We start from the raw sequence: 15,665 nt of genomic DNA, 5'->3' as shown, positions 1-15,665 counted from the left end.
CCACTAAACTTTTTTCCACATTTCAACATTTTTTCAACTCTCCTTTCATGCACAAAACATGTCTAGAAGGCAGTCCCAGACACTGAATAATAAACTGCTGCCTTAGTAAATCATACACTAATTACACACAGATTGTGGTAGCATAAATGAATTGAAAAGATGCAGCACAAATTCAGTCTGTGGTTTATGTATGTAAATCTGTCACTTTCACAAACAAACACACATCACGTACATGCTTTTTGGTCTAGTCTTCTTGTTCTTTCACACACAGAGAGCACATACACATCTTATCCCTGCCCACTGGCGGCATAAATCTTCCCTCTTATTGCAGATAACATTATGTAGTGCTAGGTCTCCTGACATAGTCATACGCCAGGCAGCATGTTGTCAGCATATTAATTGCCCCTGATACATTATCACAGTTTCTCATATGCGTCCTATTCAGGTCCCAAATGTGGAAAAGATATAAAGATATATTGTAACAAAGAATACATCTTCATTCCAGACATTTACCAAGATCATACTTGTTTGTGGGAGAGCAGGAAAACATTTATTGGTCCACTGTGGTAGTATTTGTGGTCGTGGGCTCTTTAGACAACATTATCCTTTCAGTTTGAGACATCTGAGATGAGCCAGTAAACTAAGGAAAATTGGCTTCTCTTTTCCAGCTCTCACAAAACTTCTTACATTTGCCTAAATATCTCATGGGTTGGGTTGGGTTAGGGGTGTTGGGGGGTCTGGGGTGTGGGAAGAATTTGAAATTCAGTTCTGTAGTTGTACTTTTACAGTAATTAGTATTTTGAGTCCAGGTTCTGATTTATCTAGCCCTTCATCAACAGCCCCCCACCTAAACTAGGGTGAGCTTACATGACCAATGTTAACATAGCTGCTGACTATCTAATAATATTACCTATAACGTTAGAAACACTTCCCAATGGGGAAAAGGGGTGTATAACGCTTCCAGGATGACAAAATTAATGCTTAAACCGATTTGTCACGTAGACAATAGTGGCTCTCAGCTGGTGTGGTGATGTACACTTGTATGCACTGATGTAAGTTCCAATGAAAATAAGCAAAGAAAAGTGTAAAACTCAAAAGTTGAATGATCTCATTCAAATCATCTCATAGCACATTCCCTCAGAGACAACATAATTTTCATCAGCCAAAAGCTCTCTATATGTCTATGATGTATCCTCTTAGATGAGCATATGAGCCTTGTGTCGTTTTCGGTTTGTGATTGGTTTTCACATTTGTAATTTTTGCATCTCGTAAAAGTATTCTATGGCAACAGTGAGACTGAGAACCATGGGATTACGAAAAAAATCCAGATGTCATCTCCATGCAGGGAATGCAAAGATAAAAAGCAAATAATTTGAGCCCTTTCATCTCATCAGACATCAGATAGCACACAGCGTTTGTTTGTACTCTGTCTTATCTGATGTGCTCTAAATGCATGATGGGACTGGTCTTGAAATATCGGTGGGTTCTTCACTTAAACACTATGCCCTAAATTTTCCTAGATTTGGATTAATTTCAAAATATTTGATAACAGTATCCATTTGTATCAAACTAAAGAGGCGTGGTTGAAGAGATAGCCAACTCTTTGTAAATTACAATATAGTCTATGGTCAAGATGGCACTCCTGCTAGAATTTAGACATCTGATTTGCAGGGCAGAACACAAAAACAATGTGATTATTTTATTAATGAATACCTTACAGTTTGAATTTTTTTCAACAAGTGTTGCACGGAATTTGCACTGGATATGTGACAAATAACAGAGACAAAATGGAAAGGGAAGATTAATCTCAGTGTGTCTAGCAATGATGAAAAGCCCTGAAAATGTTCTCAACTTGTTCTCCTGACCTTGGGTTGAGATCTTCAAAGGACTTGTCACTCGCTGTGTCTCTCATCTCCTAACATTTCTTTGTAAAGAAAGAAGAGCAAACTAGGAAAGAAACTGCTTGCTCTCCTTTTAATAGAAATTATTGATTGCCTGCATTTTTTTTTTCTCTCTCCTCCCTGCAGCTCCTTCCAAACTGATGACGATGATGAGGTGTCTAATAAGACGTGGGTGCTGACTCCCAAAGTGTACGAGAGTGACGTCACACACATCCTAAATAGCCTACTAGATGGATATGACAACAAACTCAGACCTGACATCGGAGGTGGGCACTGAATTTTCACAAATGATCTGTTTAGTCACAGAATCCCAAAGATATACAACCCACATCAACTTTGCCAAAAACAAACACATAAATGCGCTTGTTAACTAACATACATACTTATACACATGCACTTCACCCATTAACTGAGAAAATAAGGACGTACAATCTGTGATGTCAGCTGATTTATAGAAGGGTCTGTTTGAAGCCTGCGTTCTTCTCACTAGTTGCAGACAAATAATCCGTGATTGTGCAACGTTGTGAAGCCTTAAACGCTGAATCAAAGCTAACCAACCCAAAAGTATACCTGTCTTTAAGCCTTAATGCTTCCTTAACAGAGTAATTATTCCCAAAATTGTCACATGACTTGGCCTCGAGTGAATCTGACTTTAAACTTCGGTTTACATAAAAAAGACTTGCAGTTTGACTTTAACACTAGTGATTAATGCATTCTCTTGACTCTAGCCCAATGGCTATGATTCACTTCATATCCTCCTCAAGTGCAAACACTTTGAAAAGGTCCTTGTTTTGCTGAAAACAGATAACAGACTTTAATTCATTTCGATAGCAGCCAGTAACCTTGCACCAACGGGAGGGTATTTTCGGCAGGCTTCTCATTCTTACCTGGCACTGACCGTTACTTTTTCCAGTTTAAATTACACATCACCAGTGGCAGATTATATCACCTGTAGTTAGTCACCATTAATACTGCTATTTACTTGCCAAAGGGCCACAATGAAAAGTGTTTGTTGCCTGGATTTGAAACTGATTGAGATTTGATAAAATGCATTTAAATACCAACCCTAGTCACAGGAATGGCATATTAAGGAACACCTGATCAGTTTGAACTTAAATGTTATGTTTAGTTTATTTGAAAGGAGTAATTACACATTTTGAAAAGCATTAATTATTGCTGTAAGTCTACGATAGTATTACCCATAGTACTCTACAATGGCATTGAATTTGGTGAAGGCTGCATGACTTGATGAAGACTCAAAACACAAAGTGCGGGATTTGGACTCGACTTGGGACTTCACAGCTCAGACTTAAGACGTACTCATGACTTGCTTAACCTCTGGTGGTAGCTAGAAATAATGTTAGTCAAGCCATCTGGTGCATATCTGAACATCTCTGCGGCAAATTGTAAAATTGTAAAAAATAAATGACTCTTTAATGGCATGAAATGAAAATGGCAGGCCAGCTGCGCAGTAGCTGGATGGCCTGTGCATATCCATTCAATGCATTAAGGATGTAGAAATTGAACACAGAAGATGTAATATACACAGCACACAGTTCACTATTATGCCATGCTGGGAGGTGCAAAGTGTCTGCATGCATTTGCCGGTGTCCATTCTCTCTGTGTGTGTGTGTGTGTGTGTGTGTGTGTGTGTGTGTGTGTGTGTGTGTGTGTGTGTTTGTGTTTGTGTGTGTGTTTGTGCCACGTGTTGACAGGCAGCCAGGCTTATTATATAGTGTGTGTACCTGTTTTTATGTACATGCATAACGTGTTATGGTCGGAATAGCAGTCTGTCATAGTCCTGCAAGCCTTGTATTTTTGATGTGAGATGTAGACAAGTAATTTACTCCCCTCACATTGACAGACAGCTGGGCAGGGCTCCCTTGTCTACACAAGTGCACATATATCCCAACACCTGTCACGTCCATCTGCAAGTGCATAATGAGGAGGTGTTCAGTATACTTGAATACTTGATTCATGGGGTCAGTATTCCTGGGAAAACTGGTTGAAGTCACACATTGTCACATACTCTTATGGCAAGATTAAGAGGAACCACTCTATATTCTAGCAGTGAACTGCTTCTTCACTGGCTGTAGTGCTCATGCTGGATTGGGAGACACGGGTTAGTGCTGTATTCAAGATACAAATGGCAAGGGTAATTTAGAAAAAATGCCTCAGTCCTATCAGCCTGTAAAAGAGTTACAGTTGTGACACTTTACATTTATCTCGTTTTCCAAAATTAAGTTTTGTGTCTTGTGGTGGAGCATACCCATTGGAAGAGTATGAAATGTACGACTGCACCCTAAAAAGCAGCAGAAAATATTGATTTTTTTTTTTTTTTTTGGGTATCTCTGCCAAAACAAGTGATCACAAACGGATGAGCCAGCTTTAAATGGTAATATTCTGTGCATTTAAGCAGTTAACTTATGTAATATTACATGATTTCTGGAGATTAAATTATATATATACATATATAGTTTTGTTTGGGTTTTTTTCCCGTTTTCACCCAATTTGGAATGCATTGTGGTGTTTGCCGCTGCTCACTCCACTGTTGACCTAAGGACAGAGTATATGTGCTTCCTTATCAATTTCTTTTTCACATCTCCTACTAAGAGGTAATTTCTCTGCCCCCCCCCTCTGATTCCAACCGCTTCTGACCTAATGCAGCTTTAAAGCATGACCAATGAATTAACATAAATGATGGCACAAGATGAAAGCAGCTGAGTAACGGTGGGGTATACTGTGAATCCCTTACACTCAACTGCTTTTATGGTTTCTCCATATACTGTACAATATGTGCAATGCTACATAAAATGTGACACATTTCATGAAGGGCATCATCTTTATTCACAACACTTTAGAAGTGGGCTTTGGCTATAAATTGAAGAGCAGCTCAGATCTGCTTTGAGGTGCATCTTCAACCCAGAGAGCTGCTGCGCAGCTGGGCACTGGCTGCCACCGTCTCAACCATCATCTTCAAACGCGCTATGATCACGCTCTCTCAGCGTTGATCTTCCAGCTGCTGCCAAGTTACACAGCTACAGAAGGGTTATAATTAGCTGGCTATACTGTCATCCAAGCCACCAACCAATCAACAAACCAACCAAACCAAGGCAAAGCAAAGTTTCCCCTCCACTCCTCAGAGCACTGAAATGCTATGGATGTAGATTCATAGCTGATTGTGCCACAGTTTCCCTTTGAAGTCAATTGTGATGGTCATTTCATTTTAATGCCCCTGCAGTCTGCTGTACATATGAAAACTGAAGCAAATGGGACAGAGACATTGAGAGAGAAAGAACTTGAAAATCCCTCATTCTTAATTCATAATACATACATAGCATGGATCAAGGTCATTGCCTTTTAGAAAGCATAGAAGACATTTCATAGCGTTCTCAAATACAAAGAGTGACAGCAAGGGCATGAAGTTATAGTACAGTGAGTTTAATTAATTTAATGAACAAGTCTGAATGATTGGTAATGCATGGTGATGCATTTGGTCATTTGGAGTCTATGAGCTAATTCGATCAGCCTTTTACCAGGAAGACTGTGGTGGGTGTATTGGCATGAATTATATTGTCTCAGGCAGCAAGTTAGAAGTTTCAGCACAGCCACTTCATGTTCACTGGCATCTTGGACTGTTTTTTACTTGGCTCCTATTTGTGCATTTATGAAAGACATACACTTTCCAGTTGGCTGTATAAAGTAAGACAATTAATTTTGTTTTTATCTTCTACTTATACCATGCCCATAACTTTATATGTGATAGGGCTAATAATCCGGTCCAGGGATATATATTTTGTGCATCTCATTTTCAGTCCACATAAATTGTAATAATACTAAGGTGATAATATATGCATTATTATTCATGGCCACTCAATGATATATCTGGCCAAAAGCAACACTTAATTCTTGAGAACATTATGTGAGATCAAGCTTAAGACCATTAAGAGCATTGTGCGTGATTACGTACGAGTTTGTTTATGCATGTGCTTGTGTGTGTGAAGAGTGGGGGTGCACACATACATTGATGTATGCCTTGGAGGGCCCGAAAAATGGATGCAAACCTGCACTCACTCCCTCTGTCTATCTCTCACATTCACTATAGCTCTCACATCAAGCCTCGCGGCCATGTAAGTCTTAACCTGACTCTCCTCTCAGACATAACGTCCACTCATCCATATGCATGCCCATTAGATAGCAAGGTGTAGAAGCTGATCCAGGCTGACTCAGAGGATCTCACACAGCATGGAGGTCCATTTGACACCAAGTTGTCCAGTTTCCTCAGACATACTTCGTTTGACATCTGGTTTTCCATCTCACCAAACCAGGATAGGCAGCAGACACCAAGAAGTGTAACGCGGTGGACAGATGTACACATGCAGGTGCACAAGCAGAGATAATTCATTTATCTACATGAAGGCATACATGCAACTATTTGTGTGTGTACTATTTTCCTTAAAGGTTCTATATGTAGGGTTTCTCTGCCACTGAATGTGGTTCTCTGCTGGGAGCAGGTGGTTATGGTGATAATGGTTGCTTTCCAAGAGTTTCAGCCAACGTAGCGTTTACAAGACGAGGTTAGAATGAACCCTCTGGACAGCACTACTTCTTCATCCTCTAACGTTGGACTGAGGGCCAACTGGAGGCTACACTGACTCACAGTCACACAGTGGTATTACGAGACAGGACGGGCTAGGGCTAGCTGGTTAGCCTGCTAACTTCAGTGGAAGAAAAGAAGTAATAGAAATAGAAGCAAAACAAGAGTTAAAATTGGTGTTTTCCACCGCTGGAGACAGCTCTTGGTGAGTAACGGAACGAAGTTTGATGCTGAACTTGCAGCATTTCTTCTGGACAACACAGCTGTGACAGTGTGACAGTAAACAGTTGGCTATGTAGCGATTCCAAAAACTTACATATCGCACCATTATCCTCAATTAAAACCTGACATTTAATAGTTTCCACTGTAGCTGCTGCTCCAAAGTTATGCGGTACATTTGTTTGGTGATCTCTTTTGGTCTAAAAATGATAATCTTTCCTCAAATCTTGTCAACTTAGAATATTTATGAGGCACAGAAACGAGACACTAACCAACAAGTGCATCTCTGCGTGAGCGCAAGGCAAACACCAGCAGGTCTGTGAGAAAAGAGAGAAAATGAGTCACTATCAAGAGGAACTCACAGGCCTCAAGCATGGAAGGACAGAAAAAGGGATGGATGCGATGTTGCCCAGGGCACAAAGGTATTCTGGTAAATGGGTCAGGAGTTTGGCCGTAAATACAGAAAAGTGTGTGGTTCATGGCAGGAAGCTGGTTGGAAGAGGAAGTCGAATGTAGTCTCATCACAGACAAAGGAAAATCTGAGGCAGGATTCTGTGTCATCAGCACTATTATACGTATTCTAGACCTGGTAAAATCCTGATAATGTAATACAATGTTTTAAAATGTAAAATGGGACCATTTCATTTAATAAATAAGGTAAATTACTGTATATGCTTGAATGGAGTGAATGGAATGTCATAAGCTTTTACAGTGACAAGAGTTGAAACCTCCATCCCAGTTTTTTTTCTTGGGATGAGTGTTCTTGGGTCAAAAAGATAAAAAAAACTGCCTTTGTGTTATATTTATGAAAATTATTATTACTATTATTATTATTATTATTATTCATGTGGGAATTCAACAGTTTGTTTTGCCTGATTTCCTTTTATGCCTGTCTATCAGGTGTGTATCAGACATCATTTACTGTAATATGTTTATCTACTGAAAACTAGCTGAGCATTGATGTTTTCCAGCAACTTTGTATTCACACATTCACAACAGGGAATTGTTGTTTTCTTGATGATGATGATACAGACAAAATTGAAGAACAACGTAAAACTTGTTGTGTAAGTGCATGATAGATAATTGCTCATCTCCAAATTGGATTTCCCTGTGCTTCTTTGCAGTCAAACCGACAGTGATCCACACAGACATGTTTGTCAACAGCATTGGGCCAGTAAATGCCATCAATATGGTGAGTACTACTGGAATTTGTAGTTAATGTCTCATCCCTGTTATTGATAATCCACCTGATACTGAATGTATGACTAAAGAAGTATAATTTCTTCCCAAGTATGTCTTTGGCCTGCCTCCATCCTCAGGGAGGTGACAGTATAAAGATCCAGAGAATAACTCTCTTCTCTGGAGCTTTAGTGTCTTGGTCAAGCATACTTCAACAGGGCAGATGCTTGCTGTCATGGAGGATTGGCTGGTCAGTCTAATCACTATGCTGCCCCACTGCCCTTGTATTGTAGAAACACAATGCAGGTGTCAATCAGCTACTTAACTACCACATTGGCCTTTGCACCACAGTGGATGAATGTGGTCCATTTCATTCATTTGATTGCAGTACTTGTAATTTTGAATTAATATACTGATTAACAGTTAACCAGTTGTGTTGCTCTACACATTGCAAATGGCTCTGCACTGGAAAATCCTAAAATGTTCTCACTTTGCACTCAAGCTCTTTGCGGTTTGTTCAAAAAGATGCAATAATTTATGATTTTCCTTTCATCTAGTTCGATTTTTTAAGGCTTTTTATCATTTCTGTCTGTTGTTATGGGTAGAGTGACAGATTAAAATTCTTTCCCGGTTGCGCTAAATTTATTTATGTTCAACAACCTCAATGTTGTTTATTTTCTATAAACATTTGTGTTTGTGAAAATGTGCAAATGAAAGCTTTTTTTCTTACAAATAGTTGATAAGAACAGTGAAATAACCTTGCAGCCTTGTGATATAGTATGCTATATGTTAACCTTGCTATTAACAAGGATATGCACCAATTATGTTATTATCCAGTAAGTATTCAGTATTGGTACAGTAATAGCTTCTGTCAGTATCTGACTGTGGATCTGGTATTTTTTGTTATCATTCTAGTGTATGCTTTTTAATACAACTCTTAAAGTACAAATAGAGTAAATACAATACATTTTTTTAACAACTTTATTACTGAAAAGCCAAGTCTGTGTAGCATTTGTTATGTTACTTGGACAAAGGTGCACATCATTTTCAGATAAAATGAGTGGGAGAACTGGTTATTTGTACGTAACCTGCTGCCAAAAAACTAATCAGTGTTTTCTTATTAATAAAAAGAAAAATTTTAGAGTCAAAAGTGTTGGAAATCCTGAATTTCGGCTATAAGATTGAGAGAGAAAGACTCTACTCCGTGTTGTTTTTTGATTACCTCTGGTTAAGTTACAAATAACACAATGCCAGTAGTAATGGAATATTTAGGTGCCATGCTCCAGTGATGACTAAAATAGGACAGAGCTGGGTATCTGATAGTGGTAAGGAAAACGGTTTGTGGGAGAGAAAGAAAGATTTATAAATTGAGAGTGTATCGCAAAACTCACATCGGCATTCTTTTATGTGTCATTGTTTTCTGTTACACATCACTGCTGAGACCCCACTTCGATTGTAATTCTGCAGAGCAATCTGCTCTACATGGTAGTGGCATTCCATTTCACTTAGTCTTGGCTAAAACACCCACTGTCACACCCACGGTCACAGTGAAGTTGGAAGAGAAGCATTGATGGGATTAGTTAGAAGATGTGTTTGTGCTCACATTAGGGAGTCTGCATGCATGGATGGGCGTGTGTGTGTGTGTGTTTGTGTGTGTGCGTGTGTTTGTGACGAGGGCATGCTGCTGACATGAAAGGTTGACTGATTGTTTTGCATTCATATGTAATCGGTATGGCTGGGGCAGTGCGTTCACATGTTGACATGACAAATGTGGTGAGGATGGTAGATTTTCTGAAGAGCAGAGAATAAACCAATGGCGTGGGGGTGTGCTTCCGAGCATGAAAACAATTTTGAATTCTTAATTATGCGTTAGGAATCCTTGAAATATGGCAAAGTTACAACTCGTGAGTTTAATGGGGGGGACTGGCAGAGAGGAGATCAAAGAGTAAGAGAATGATCAAGGTTTGAAGAAGACAAGGGGTCATAAACTGATGATTTGTTAGTCACAAGAGAGGAGTAGTTCTTAGCTTTGTGCAACTGTTTGAATTGAATTAAGTGTGATTCTGTGAACGATCCACGACCATATATAGGTTAATGAAAAAAAAATAGATGTTTATCCCACTAAGCAGGGCCCAGATGAAGATCCTAAGGCATTCAATCTTTCTCTCATCATTGGATTTGAACTGTCTATCTGTCCTTTGTGAAAAAAAATGATGCTGAAAGGATGAGAATGTTGCCTAGTGAAAATGTTGTTTTTCAAATCTTGTTTAGGACTCTTTGGCATGGATTTTGGCTTTATTGTCAGGCTAAGCTTTGTCAGGAAGTTAATGCTTCTATGCCCTCTTGCTCACAAATCCCCAGATTTTTTTCTCTCTCTCATTGCTGTACTTCACTTTGAACCTCAGGGCTCAACCATTCCAAGTAACAAAATAAATAAGAAAAACTGGTAGCTCCCTATCCCTCGCTACCTCTCCTTTCCCTGCAACATTATGCCACATCTCATCTGTGCTCTTAGCTCTTCAACTCTGCCCAGGCCTCTATCACCTATGTTTTTCATCCCTCATATGTATATTCTAAAACAGCCTTCACAAGGATTGAATGGGAGACAGAAGGTTTTGTTAGGCTCAGGACAAAGAGCTGCCAGTACAGCAAATTATGAGGTTAGATAATACTTGAGCCAAACAATGGGAATTATTAATTGTCCTGCTGAACATTTAATTTTCAGGTTGAGGCCATCAGGATAGTCTTTATTCAACAGAACTCTTAAGTGGGGACAAAGGGACTCCTTGGCATAATAGACACAATTTTTTTCTGAGCAGACGGTACCCTCAGATGTGTTCAAGCATTAAGTTTCCACTGGCATAGAAAAGTTCCCTTCAGACAGAAGAAAAAGAGCAGTGCTTGTGGAACCCACATTTTGATTTGATCTCATTGCATCTCACAGTTAAAAGCTGCACATCGGTGACAGCACTGGTTCCAAACAATACTGTTTGCAAGGTTTTTCCTGACAAACAGACTTTTATCTGGTGCGTTACATAAAGCACGTTCGGCATTTAAACTGAAGTTAAACATAACAATTTCGAGTGAAACTGTGTTTTATGTGTCGTCAGGAATACACCATCGACATCTTTTTTGCCCAGACCTGGTATGACAGAAGGTTAAAATTCAACAGCACGATGAAGGTGCTGCGTCTCAACAGCAACATGGTTGGGAAGATCTGGATCCCAGATACTTTTTTCCGCAACTCGAAGAAGGCCGATGCTCACTGGATCACCACACCCAATCGCATGCTTAGAATCTGGAATGATGGTCGAATACTCTACACCCTCAGGTAAAATGCAGGGGATGCAAGAGATGAGTTATTAGTAAGAGAGCTAATTTATATGTTTCTCATTCATTTCTGAGCCACAGCTTGATTGATTGTTTGACTGGGTGGCTGAATTATCCAACTTACCAGTTGTCACTACAGTTTTATCACACTGAAAAGATTAGATTGTCAATTGTCATTATCTCTGCCATTTTGAATCCTGTTTTAATGCTATTTTTTCTGAACCAAAACATAAGACAAAGTGCTTCTAATTACAAATTTGGTGGAAAAAAGCTTTGTTTTCCTATGTTGGAATGATAGCTAAGATAACAGAGAGTTCAAAATCTATTTACATAAACAAACACAGTAATTCTAGTACTGTCAAGTGAACAAAGCAGAAAAAAAATAGATAGCACTGAAAATACTTTACGTGGTAACTAGTCTTGTCTCAACAATTTGATCATTTAAGCTGAACTGAGACCTAGTAACAACTGTGCAGCATTTTGTTTTTTATTTGTATTAATATCACACTGTTGCCACGTAGGTGCCTCTTGCTCTCCCTGGAGTCCATCACAAGCAACAACCAAAGCATGTACTATAGAAAGTATTCTGAAGTAACAAACAATTAGGGCCTCGTTACATAAATAATTTATGACACTGTTTATCCTGAACAGGCCCCGGGCAATCTTCAATTTAACATTAAACTTAAACTGTTTTTAGGTCCTCTTGCATGGAGTATATAGCTTTAGACAGATAATTTTTTTTAATTTTTCTTCCATATTCTTTCAGTAATTTGAGTGTCTCAAATGCTTGGAAAAGATTGTGTAATTATATATTTTATACTAATTATAAATACTGCTGTATTGTCTAATGACCCATTCTTGCCTGAAGATCTTGAGACTGGGAGATTATAGCAGCTAGATTCACTGCTCTGATGGACTGGAAGTACTAAATGATGTTCGGCTTTTTAGCCCCCTACTTGTAAAATGACTGATTGCACAATAATAACTGTGTGTGTAAAACCTAACTTCAGAATGTTTGTCAGTGCAGAACAGATGGAACTAACAAAAAAAAATATGTGAAGTGCGTAAAAAAAAGGGGGTAGATTAAAGGGAAGTATTAATTGTGCTTATTATCATGTTTTGCGTGCCATCATAAATACAGTAGACATTTATACTGACACCACAATATATCATCAGTGATAATAAGAGAGAAAGTGAACTCAATCAAGCCATGATGGATGTTCTCCTATGCAGAACACTACCCCTCCACTTCATTAATTTGTTAAGGAACTCTGAATTTAACCACTGGTTAATTAGGATGACCGCTGCGATTCAGAGGACAATGATACATGACAATAGCGAGTGCATGGATGGGTAAAGTCATTTAAGGTCATTCTCTCATTAAGGGGAAGTTTAATGACTTTGCCTTCAAACTCCTTGAAGTGTGAAAAGAAGAGTGGGATGTGTTGCTGTGAAAAACATCAATTTAGTTTAGTGAAAGTTTAATTAATGATGCCTGGTGTTAATACTGATAAGGTTAGGGGTTTAGTTCTGACTTTCCAAACACAATCTTCAGTGTTGACAATTGTTTTGTAATAGACAAGTAAAATATGCATTCACGCATGGACACTTTACTTTTTATTGTTTTTTTTCCTATAGTAACTGAGTCAGTGGATCCAAATATTGTATCTTTGCAGGTTGACCATCGACGCCGAGTGCCAGCTTAAACTGAACAACTTCCCAATGGATGAGCACTCGTGTCCCCTGGAGTTTTCAAGCTGTAAGTTTGGCCCTATGCTGATGCCCTACTCTCCTACCCCTCCCTCTCTTCCTCGGTTTCATCTCACACACACACACGGCCATGAAGAAGTGACATATGAGCCTAACAAAGACATAATCTAAGAAACAATTATGCGACAGGCCAAACCAAGGAATTCAAGCTGCGGTAGTCAAAGGATTTCTTTCACAGCACTCCAGTGTCCTTAAAAACAATCATACGAGTCTTATGTGTATTTAGGTTTAACAGATTGATGCACATATGAAAGTATGTATGCAATTAAAGTATGTACAGAATATCTTGCAGTCTTTGCTTGCTGCAATGCTATCTCAGTCTTTAAAGAGCTCTGTGATACATTAGAAAACTATAACAATATGTATTTATGCATTTTAATATGAAAGATGTGAACATGTTTTATACATTCATACATTTTTTAAACCACTCATTCATTCATTTTATGTACTGTCATTCAGTAAAGGGATTTAATAATAGATGTTTCATTCCCAACTTGACCAAAGGCAAAAAGGTGATTGATTTTCCTGCACTTTGTCAATACTGTTCTAAAAGACATTTCAAAAAGTGACAAGTCTAAATGAGTCAGTACCTCTGTATGAGAAGCAGACTTGGGGGGGGGGGCTATGCTAATGAAGCTGCTGTGAATTTACAGAGAGATGCACCATGGGATATTTTCTAGAGAGAATGCTTCCTAAATAGCTCCGGAGCAACAAGAAAGAGAAACGGGGGGGGGGCAGCAGGCCTAAAAATGGAACAGAGGCATTCATTTAAATTTGATGAAAGCTATGGATGTTTCAGAACTTCGAAAATCGCTTGATGTACAGTGCATGAGCTCAATCTCAGAAGCAGCAGGCAGGGCACTGTGCAGCAATTTATCACGCGGTATATTTTCTCAACACGTGCCACAAAGCTACAAAGCCTGGTACATTTTTCCAGCGCAGCCTCTTTTGTGGTTTTGACTGTGGCTAGATCACACTTCTATTCAGTTGGAGAATGACTTATAGAGATTAAGTATACTATTTTAGTTTGCTGAAAATTCCTGTTTTCCGACCTACCCTAGAACAATAGTAGTTCCAAAGTGAATTCATGACGCTGAGCTCCAGGAGCATCGTTCTAGCTTCTCACTGAATCAATGATTTCCCCTTTATGCATTGCCAGTGAAGGAGCAGACTGCCTGTGTGGCTGGCAGGAATGTGAAAGATGGTTAGATCCTTCCATCTCCTGTCCCGGTGCGGTCCAGCATTATTGGATGTCTAAGAGCAATTTAGTCATAAAGCCATTTAAAGTTTGCACTGACGAAAGCTCATGTTCATCAAGCTACTCCCTCGCCGGCTGCACACAGCTCACCACGAGGGTGAGGATGACACTAGACTGAAATCTAAAGGGAACTGGCTGAAGATCATTACAGTCAGATTTTAACACCTGTACTAGGGAACATTTAGTCGGGTCCATTCACAGGATAAGGAGCCCCATTTCTAAACTCGACATACTATTAGTTTAAAATAAGCTTAGCTGTACTTTTTTTTTTTTTTTTTTCAAATTTAGCTACAAGACAGAAATGCAGTACCAACAAATATGATTTTATTATGATAATACATCTGCTCAGCTAAGTGAATCAGTATCAGACAAGTAAGATTACCATTGTGATTCTCACAACCAGAGAGACTGCTCTTGAAGTAATAAAATGATTGAAATCCAACTCCTAGCCAGCCATGGATAAATGTTAAAATTTTTGCTTTTAAGTCAGCTAAGTGTTTCTCTCCACGGTTGGACTGGATATTTCGTCAACATGTTTTGCAGGAGTCAGTTATATAATGGTTCTTTCATGAAACAGTTTCTTTGCAAGCTAGCCCACTTTGTGGGTAAGGATTACTCCGAAATAAAACGCACTGCTCTATGTTTTTGTTTCGTATTGAGCCGTCTTGCACCACGTTGTTGTATATAGCAGAGAGCATATCTAAGCAGTGAAGTCTTAAGATATTTCCTAAAAAGGATGAATATTAGTCTTTGAAAAACACTGTCATTTTGCACCAAGCCTCTCTCCTCTGAGTTTCAGCTAAGCTCCATGTCATACTAACTCTGTTCTCTCTTGTTCAGATGGCTACCCCAGGGAGGAGATTGTGTACAAGTGGAAAAGGAACTCAGTGGAGGTTGGGGACATTCGCTCCTGGAGGCTCTACCAGTTCTCCTTTGTGGGCCTGAGGAACACCTCTGAGATTGTCAGGACCGTCTCAGGTAAAAAAAAACCCAATCTGTTCTTTTTTCTAACAAGCCTCTCAAAAAAAATTGGGGGGAAAAAAAGCCAGAGACTCTCTGCGTGTGATATTGTAAAGTGTTTGTGACAGAAGTGATTTCTTGAACATTGTGAGGGCTGCAACAGGATAGGGATTCTACTGGTGCTGCATGACCCAACATTTATATTGAGGCAATATATGTTTTAATCGGATGTAGTCAGGAGCTTGCCGGCATCATCCTCCTCATGGAATGAACATAGTAAAATTTCACATATGAAATTATTATTATTGTTATCATTGTCAGGCTTAACCTTGCATGCCAGTGCTTCCAAATATGTTGTCAAATAAAGTCACCATGCATGCTCCAAGCCTGATCTGTAAACAATCACTGCTGATCTGGTTCATATCTGTTGCTAGAGTTACTGTATGTGTCA

General features: G+C 39.1%; 1 protein-coding gene across 2 annotated transcripts in view; it reads left to right on the top strand.

Moving 5' to 3' along the window:
* Positions 1-15,665, top strand: part of gabrg2 (gamma-aminobutyric acid type A receptor subunit gamma2) — a 48,353-nt gene that overhangs the window by 7,988 nt on the left and 24,700 nt on the right. For both annotated transcript variants that reach the window (XM_040150338.1, XM_040150337.1), the window contains exons 2-6: positions 2,028-2,167; positions 7,842-7,909; positions 11,007-11,227; positions 12,903-12,985; positions 15,095-15,232. In XM_040150338.1, coding sequence (XP_040006272.1) covers positions 2,028-2,167; positions 7,842-7,909; positions 11,007-11,227; positions 12,903-12,985; positions 15,095-15,232 — 650 coding nt within the window. The remainder of the gene's footprint in view (positions 1-2,027; positions 2,168-7,841; positions 7,910-11,006; positions 11,228-12,902; positions 12,986-15,094; positions 15,233-15,665) is intronic.

The sequence above is a fragment of the Xiphias gladius genome, chromosome 17, assembly GCF_016859285.1.
Source record: "Xiphias gladius isolate SHS-SW01 ecotype Sanya breed wild chromosome 17, ASM1685928v1, whole genome shotgun sequence".
Taxonomy (NCBI): Eukaryota; Metazoa; Chordata; class Actinopteri; order Istiophoriformes; family Xiphiidae; genus Xiphias; species Xiphias gladius.
This window is presented reverse-complemented; position numbering and strand designations above follow the sequence as displayed.